General features: G+C 48.4%; 1 protein-coding gene across 1 annotated transcript in view; it reads left to right on the top strand.

Moving 5' to 3' along the window:
* The window catches only part of Kndc1 (kinase non-catalytic C-lobe domain containing 1), a 46,258-nt gene extending 37,472 nt beyond the window's left edge, over positions 1–8,786 (top strand). The window contains exons 25-30 of the mRNA XM_028787167.1: positions 274–356; positions 596–746; positions 3,998–4,120; positions 4,203–4,262; positions 5,198–5,355; positions 6,984–8,786. Coding sequence (XP_028643000.1) covers positions 274–356; positions 596–746; positions 3,998–4,120; positions 4,203–4,262; positions 5,198–5,355; positions 6,984–7,215 — 807 coding nt within the window. The 3' untranslated portion in view covers positions 7,216–8,786. The remainder of the gene's footprint in view (positions 1–273; positions 357–595; positions 747–3,997; positions 4,121–4,202; positions 4,263–5,197; positions 5,356–6,983) is intronic.
* Positions 8,787–9,133: the final 347 nt, after the last annotated feature.

Genomic DNA, 9,133 nt, shown 5'->3' on the forward strand with positions numbered 1-9,133 from the left:
TACCCAGGTCTTCAACATCCTGTAACCCAGTGTCATGAGTCAGATGACAGCACTGGGTGACCTTTGATAATATCATCAGACCTCAATAGTGTCACAACCCCTGAGGTGACCTGCGCATAGTGAACTCTACCAGCCCAGCTATGACAACTTAGCAGGTTGATTTAGGGTTGTACAAATGGCTTCAAAATACTGAAGCCCCCTTTGGGACACTGCCTTGGACATGAAGCTATTGGGGAACAGTGGGCTGACCATCTGCTTTTTTGTCTCCAACAGGAATTGTTTCAAAAGTGCCACCCTGTCCACTTCCTAAATTCACGGGCTTTGGGTGTCGTGGATAAAAGTGCAGCCATTCCCAAGTAAGTGTCCACTCCTGAAGGTGACCCTGGGATCCTTGGTTTTGAAGGTTGGTGAGAGGTCTAGGGGAAGGGGATTCTCTGAAAGGCTCCATGGATGCTCCTGGTTGAAGGAAGACACTTGCTTCTCATCTTGGAGGAAGATGCCTTGTCCTCCCAGTCTACACAGAGGCCCACAATCCCAGGGCCTAGCAGGACAAATTCTCATACCTTTGGTGACATGCACCATATTTTTCTTCCAGAGCCAGCTCTTCCGAGTCTCTTTCTGCCAAAACCTGCAGTCTGTTCCTACCCAATTACATCCAGGACAAATATCTGCTACAGCTTTTAAGAAACGCAGATGATGTCAGCACCTGGGTGGCTGCTGAAATTGTGACCAGTCACACCTCCAAGGTAGACATCTCCATGGCTCTGCGGTCCAAATGACTTGCAGGATTCTGTATGGCAGTGCCCCTGTGATCTCTTCTCTGGGTACAGGGAATCCACACTTTGTGTCTCAGCCCCATAGTCAGCCCAAGGCAAATGGAAAGAGTGATGCGCTTACTAACGCCAACAGGAACATCTAACACTGAGTGCATAGTAGTCATAGCCCATCTTGATACTGTCTCCTCTTTCAACTGAGGCTAATCCAGATCTGTGGACCACTTAGAAAGCAGGATGTATGACACCTCCATTAGAGCACTGTACAGGAAACTACAGTCTCTTACATACACACAGTCACTCATTCAGTTCTTTATACACACACACAATCCTTCATACATGGCCCCTCATAACATACAGTTGCACACACTGGGGTTGGGAGGGCAGAGGGAGAAAAGGAAACTGTTTCCCAGACACAAGTCTCTCACAGTTCCTCACACTCGCGGCCCCTCACACACAGTCCACAAAGCTAGCCCTTTACAACTAGTCACATGCAACACACACAGTCCTTCACACACTCACAATCCCTTATGCACTGTTCTTTACACAGCTGTCAGCTTACCTGTTACTATAGCAGAATGCCTGACATAGACAAGTTGAAAGGAGGAACAACTTGTTTTGTGTATAGCTCTGGAGATTTCAGTCTGTCGTGGTAGGGACAGCATGATGGAGCAGCTCCCAGTGGTGGATAAGACATAAAACAGAGACAAGAAGGAGCCAGAACAAGGCACAACCTTCAAAGACATGCCTTTATAGACTCAGTCCTTCAACCACGCCCATCCTTCCACAGTCCCATCATTCTCCGTTCAGATCTTGAATCCATGAGTGGAATAAACCATTCATTAGACTAGAGCCCTCCCTCATACTCTAATGGCCAGTAGAAATGGAAACGTAGGGATGAGCCTTACAAACTGGGGTGTTTCTCAGTCCAGTCAGGTCAACAATAGGACGAACCATCGAATAGATAGTCTCTCACACATGTACTCCTCATACAGACTACTTCACACGCACCACCGGGCTCTCACGCAAAAAGTCCTCACACTAACTCCCTAGTGCACAGTTGCTCACACTAACGCCCTAGTGCACAGTTGCTCACACTCATTCCCTCACTTAGCTCCTTATACACACACACAGTCCATCAGTCCCTTACATTCAAGCAGTCCTTCGTCGTATCCCTTCACAGTCCACAGACTCCCAAACATAAACTTCTTCTCACACAGTTCCCCACGTGCAAAATCCTTCACACATGTAACTGTTCCCCATATGTCTCCATTCCCCCACTCAATTTCTCTCACGCATATTCCCTCACCCCCAGTCCAGTCACAGTACACACCTATCACTGTGGTATCTTGTCCTATCGTTCCCTGAGTCTATTCACAGGATGATTTGTCCCCCTGAGCTGCCCTGCTCGCACTAAGGCAGTGAGCTTCCTGGCTAAATTGTGAGTCACTATTCCTCCCTGGCAGATCCCACACTGCAGGCTCTCACCAGACTTGTGGGACTCTAATACTTTGCTCAGTACCTGGTCAAGATCAAGGTCCCACTTTTGCAGGCCTAATCTTAGTCACCCTTAAGTCCTATGGGCCTTGAGCTAGACTGAGTATGACCCGGACTGCTCACAGGCAAGTCCTGGCAGCCTTAATTAGTGTTTCCATTACTGGGATGAAACATCACGACCAAAGAGCAAGTTGGAGGGAAAAGGGTTTATTTAGCTTACCCTTCCTTACGATTGAAGGAGTCAGGACAGGGATTCAAACATGGCAGGAACCTGGAGGCAGAAGCTGATACACAGGCCATGGAGGGGTGCTGCTTACTAGCTTGCTCATCATGGCTTCCTCAGCCTGATATCTTATGGAACCCAGCACCACCAGCCCACAGGTGGCACCAACCACAATGGACTAGGCCTTTCCCCATCAATCATGAATTAAGAAAATGCTGTAAAGGTCTGCCCACAGCCCAATCTTATGCAACCATTTTCTCAATGGAGGTTTCCTCCTGTCAAATGACTACAGTTTGTGTCAAGTTGACATAAATCTAGCCAGCACAGTGACCGTAGCCTGCCTCGGGTCAGTACCTCCTTCCAGGTTCCCACCCAGGAAGAGCCAATGTCCATAGATTCTCAAGACAGAGTCCTCCCAATCCTGAAAGTCTGCACCCTCACCGAGTGACCACTCTATTACCCAGGGCTCTAATTTATTCCCTTAGGTCAATACAAGGTGGGATCAAGTGGGTTCCTTCCCACACAGACAAACACAAGTATTGACTGCGCGTCAGGATACAAAGGCTCTGTCTAGGCCATGCAGCTCTTTTCCTCTTCAGCAGGAAAAGTGGAGACCTCAAACCGGGTGGGCACCCATCACCACCAGGACCACAACTCCTTCAAAGATAATTCAAAGCCAATGATCAGGGTTCTCCCAGCATGAAACCAACAACATCTATACAAATTCGCCATCCACATTTCTGTCAGGGCATGGCAACAGAAGACTTGGACTACTCAGTTTGCTATGATGCTCTGAGTATCATGTGTGTTATTAAAATGTGTCAAAGGCCAAGTATGGTGGTGTATGCCTTTTATCCTAGCACTTAGAAAGCAGAGGTAAGAGGATCTCTAGGAGTTCAAGGCCAGCCTGATCTATACAGCCAGAGATACCTAGAGAGACCTTGTCTCCCAAAAAAATAAAGAAATATAAAAAAATGAAAGGAAGATAAGAAGGAAAAGGAAAAAGGTCATGTCTCCAACAAGGTCCATGTGACTGTCATATACAAGGGCCAGGAGAAAAATGAATCTTATACCTGTGAACTGATAGCCCCAGAACATTGTTGAAACACAGAGTTTGGCCCAGACAGTCCAGTGGAGTCAACCATAAGCACTGGGGAGAAATAGTCTGACCCATTCAGATGTTGTCCTGGGAGTCCATGGGTACTCTCTCAAGCTATCACATATGATGGACACCCCACACTTCTCACAGGGAACACTCGGAGCTCTGCATCTACCTGGCACTTTCTTTTTGAGCAAATAAGTCAGTCATAGGGCTCAGGGCCTTGAGCATGGGCTATTCCAACAGGTCTCAGTTGTCCTGTCTATTTTTGTCTACTTTTGTTTTGTTGGTGCTGGGGCCCAAGCTTACTGCCCGCTGCAAGCTTGTACAGGCTGAGCTCTACCGTTGAGCTGTGCCCTCCCTGTTTGTCTTTAAAGACACTTAAGCAACATTTTCTCATTTCAGCTGCAGGTGAACTTGCTGTCCAAATTCCTGCTGATTGCAAAATCTTGCTACGAACAGAGGAACTTTGCAACGGCCATGCAAATCCTGGGCGGGCTGGAACACCTGGCTGTGAGGCAGTCCCCTGTGTGTCACGTGGGACTCAGGGGGCTAAGGGTATGGGCAAGTGCACAGGGCTACAAGTATCTTACCAGTGCTTCCTTCTCAGGCTTGGAGAATCCTGCCTGCGAAGATTGCTGAGGTCATGGAAGAGCTGAAAGCTGTGGAGGTTCGTACAAGTTCTTTGCAGAGCTTGCCCCAATAACTTGCTTCACACGTCTAGAGGAACTCATAACAGGCCATATCAGAGAATCCTAAACACACAGGCTGGGCATGGTATTACACATCTATAACCCTAGAATTCATCTATATTCCATCCCAAAACCAGAGGCAAACATATCTCTGTGAATTCAAGGCCAATCTCGTCAATATAGAGAGTTCTAGGCCAGCCACAGTTATCTAGTGAGAGACTCTGACTCAGGGCTGCATAGACACCAGGTGGCTGGTTTTTCTGGCCTGACTTGTTTGACTTGTTTACTGGTTTGACTTCCCAGCCCAGTTGACAAGGTGTCCTTGAGAAGGAATACAGGTATACAATCAGATCCTGGACTGGGACAAGTGAGAGGCCTGTTCCAGTGGCACAGAGGTGACTTCATGAGTAGACAGACAGGAAACACAGCAGGAGCCTCACAGACATTAGCCTGAGGCAGACAGTCCTGAGTAGCCACAGCCTGTGCTGTCCCTGAGCTCAAAGCCCAGCCTCAACTCTAAAGGATCAGTTCTCTCCTGATCCTTTAGAGGATCACTGTATACGTATGCTCAGGACCTGCAGTAGCTCACGCAGACTCCATTTGGGAAGCGGTCAGTCACCTGACCCTTCTGGGATCAGAAGTAAGGAACTCCCTGTTTGAGTAGTTCTATGATTATCGGCGTGCCGTGGGAGCAAGCTTACGATGTCTGGGCTTTTGACCTGCAATCCAGGAACCTCAGCCTCATTTTGGACTGGCTGTGCAGTGAGGTATTAGGCAACTCTCATGCCCTAGAAGGACAAGTATTAACAGAGAAAGGCAGGCTGACCCTCTGAGATAATTACCATCTGTCCCTCCCCCATCGCTCTTCCCATCCCTTCCCCAACCCCCTTCACTTCCCTGGCTGATCCTCCAGGTATTCCTGAAGAGCGACAGCCTGTGTCTGATGGAAGGACGACGCTTCCGGGCCCAGCCTACCCTACCCTCCGCCCACCTGCTGGCCATGCACATCCAGCAGCTGGAGACAGGAGGTTTCACCATGACTAATGGAGCCCACAGGTGGAGTAAGCTGAGGTAAGGGGACTCTATTCTACCTAGGAGAACCCACAAGTTGACTAAGCCTAGGAATAAGGGCTTCATTATGTAGTAGGGGCTTCATTATAACCAAAGCAGCCCACAGATAAAAATCAGCAGAGATAAGGAAGCTGCTTCCAGTCCAATTAGTCCCAAAGGTGAGCACATTCAATAGTATGTCACCTCTGGTCTCTGTGCCTTACCTATTCTTTGGCTTCCTCTTCCCAGAGCCATCCACATGGCCCCAGCCTGTAGCTATATTCCATATCTTCTCATCTCCGGCCCCCACTCCGCCCCACCATCCCCATTTCATTGTCCACAGTAATTAAAGAATGGCCTTCTTGGGTAGATGAGTCCTAGGGGATCTTGTAAATAATGGCCACAACCAGCCCAGTGCAAGATTCCTGCCCCCCTCTGAGTGTGTGTGTACACGTACATGTGCACATGCATATGGGGCCCAAGGTCAGCTTTAAGTATGATTCCTTAGGAGCCATTCACCTTGTTTTTTGAGGCAGGATTTCTCAGCAAGACCTGAGGCCCACTGTAGATTATGCTGGCTGGCCAGCAAGACCCAGGATTCTGAATAGCTCCATCTCCCCAGTACAGGATTACAGCACTCGCCATCAAATCTGAGATTTTTTATTTACACGGGTGCTAGGGATCAATTCAGGCTCTCGTGCTTGTATAGCAAGCACTTTACCAGCTGAGCTATCTAGCCAGCCCTGAGAGCCTCTTTCAGATAGCCACCTAGTTTTTTTTAAAAAAAAAAAAAAAAAAAAAAGCCAGGTGTGGTGGCTCATGCCTTTAGTCTCAGCACACAGGAGGTAGAGGCAGGTGGATCTCTGTGAGTTCGAGGCCAACCTGGTCTCCAAATCAAATCCAAGACAGCCAGCACTTGTTACAGAGTAACCCTGTCTCAAAAATATCAAAAAGAAAGAAAGGAAGACTAAGGAAGGAAGGAAGGAAGGAAGGAAAGAAAGAAAGAAAGAAAATTCACTAAAACTGCATGCTTACTGCAATAGAAAAGAAAGCTATGTTGGCAAAAAAAAAAAAAAGGCAATTAAACACTGGAGGTAATGCAGCAGAAGAGGGTGAAGAACTCTCGTTTGTTCTTCATAACTTTGTGTATGCACAGACATGACTGTCTTTTAAAGAACAAAAGGAATGAATGTACTATTCTCCAGTTCAGGTGGGCAGGCCTGTCCGCAGTTCTGTTGTCCCCTAAGTAAGAGTAAGGGTTTCTGAGTTCCTCAGCGACCAGTAACCGCCAGAGGTGTGTCTACCTGTGTGTTAACTGAGAGTTCCCAGTACACAGAGCCAGAAGCCCCCAAGCAGAACTACAGCAAGCAACATAGGCTTGGGAGGTTTTGTTTGTTTTTCCATGTGGAAGACCTCAACTGAAGCAACCTGACAAGGGTTTTCAACGAATATTTATGAAGGGGGTGGGGAGCCCAGGTATAAAGTATGTTCTTATGAATGAGTACAGAAAACCCTATCCTTCGATGCTGCCCTTTGGGAAAGGTTTGAAATGGTTTGAGGCATTCCAGAGAAGACATTAGGATTTGCTGGCCAAGGGGCCTTGTAACCTATGCAAACTCACTAACGAACCTTTTCTTTCTCAACAAAAGAAACATCGCCAAGGTGGCAAGCCAGGTGCACGCGTTCCAGGAGAACCCCTACACATTCAGCCCTGACCCCAAGCTACAGGCCCACCTCAAGCAAAGGATCGCCCGTTTTAGCGGGGCTGATGTTTCCATCTTAGCAGCAGATAACAGGGCCAACTTCCACCAGATCCCAGGAGAAAAACACTCCCGGAAGATCCAAGACAAACTGAGGAGAATGAAAGCCACATTCCAGTAGCTGAGAGCTCCACCTGGGTGTAGACTCCAAACGGGACCAGATCGAGGAAGTTGGGTGAGGTGGAAGGAACCCCCGAGGGCTGCTGGCAGAACCTCAGGCACACTGAGTGCTCTTAGGGAAGACACTTTTTACTTCCCTCAAAGAAGTGGAAATTGCAAGGGAGTAGCCTGAGGCCACAGGGAAGCCAGAGACAACTCTGACCTAGCCCTCTCCCCAAGGCAGGGTGGGCACAGCATTCAGTGGGCCTGTTTCTGCTAGAATTTAAAAATCAAATTTTAAAAATGAAAAGGGAATAGATTCAGTTATCCCCAGAGCTTCGGACCTTCTTATACCTGGCCTCTCATTTACTTATCATTGACCTCTCCAAAACTCAACACATACACACATCTGACTCCAAAAAAGCCCAAACTTAGCTGCTTGCTGACCGGTGTTTTTGTTTCCACTCAGCAAGAAGGACCAAAACTGTCTTTTGCACTCAGCAGCTCCAAGGGTCTGGAACCTTCCATTGGAGCCCAAGATTTCTAGCAGCCTGTCTTGGCCACGTTTATAAATCTGTCCCATCCTCAGGCCTATCCTGCCAAGTCCTCTGGTCTTCTCAGTCCCCAAAGAGTGGGGAGAAGCAGCCTCTGTCCCAGCTAGGCCTTCTGCCTTAGCTGTTGACCCTCCCCATGGCCTGTTGTTGCTCTCCACCCCCAGCTTAGAACAGCTGCAGCTGACCGGGATGCTGGGCAGAGGCTCTGCCCCTGGAAAAGGGGTTAGAACACTGCGCACTAACAGCAGCACCAATGCAGGTTCTCCTTCCTGGGACCTCTGGGAGCAAAGTCCCTCTTAACTGTTATGTGGGCCCCAGAAGCAGCGGCCTACCAGCCTTCAGCAGCTGCGCATGCGCACACCCATCCACTGTGTTCCCTTGGCTCTGCACACCACTAGCGCTTTGTTAGACAGACAAAGGTGTGAGTCAAACTTGCTGCCTTAGTGGCATCAGACACCTCGATTTCTGGATCCTCAACAGCTGGCGCTGGGCTTTGGCTCACTGGGAAGGGGTCGTCTGGCCAGGAGGGCTGGGAATAAAATGGAGAACAGCAGGTGGGAAAAACTCCTGTTCGGACACCTTAGGCAGCTGGCAGCAACCCAAGTCCTGCCTGCCACAAGACCAAGACTGTTCTGTGTTTTAAAAGTAGGGATTTTGTAGTGAAGCAGCTAGTGGTATTTCTAGGAAGCTGTGACTTGTGACCAAATGCTGGATTTTTAATGCTGAGAGGTGTTTCCTCACATGAATTTGCTGGAGACACCAGACCCTGCTTACACTGGATGTAAGTGGGACTGAGAGTCCTGGCCATGCATATGCAACTTAATGTTTTGGGACTTTTCTATAAGGATTATGTTCTGTTGATCAACGCCTACATTTTCAGATTTTGTATCTAGTGCAGGAGGTGTCCAGCGCAAACCAGCATTCCAATGGTGCTGACTTATTGCGTGGGGAAGTGAACAGGCTTTTGGCTTCAGCACTGTTTGCATGGCGCCCTGATGTCACAAGGTACAGATTTCTAAATAAAGTAATTTCTACCAAGCTACTGTCATATGGTCCGTTTTGTAGATTTCAAAAGCAACATCCACTCTGAGGCTAAAGTCTTTTTTTTTCCCTTTCCCTTCTTCCTCTTGCTCCAACCCCACTCACTCCATAAGAGAGCGTCAAATCTCATTTAGTTGGGTATGAGCCACCATGTGGTTGCTGGGACATGAACTCATGAAGAGTTCAAATGAAGAGCAGTCAGTGCTCTTAACTGCTGAGCCATCTCACCAGCCTGGCTAAGGTCTTTCTTGGCTGGGCAAGGGCATCTCACCTAGGGTCTCCAAGTGCTTCAACAGGAAATAAGCCCAGCCTAGCCTAGGACTGAAAGCCAAACTTCCAGGTCAT

Source organism: Grammomys surdaster, unplaced genomic scaffold (genome assembly GCF_004785775.1).
Source record: "Grammomys surdaster isolate TR1022 unplaced genomic scaffold, NIH_TR_1.0 125612, whole genome shotgun sequence".
Taxonomy (NCBI): Eukaryota; Metazoa; Chordata; class Mammalia; order Rodentia; family Muridae; genus Grammomys; species Grammomys surdaster.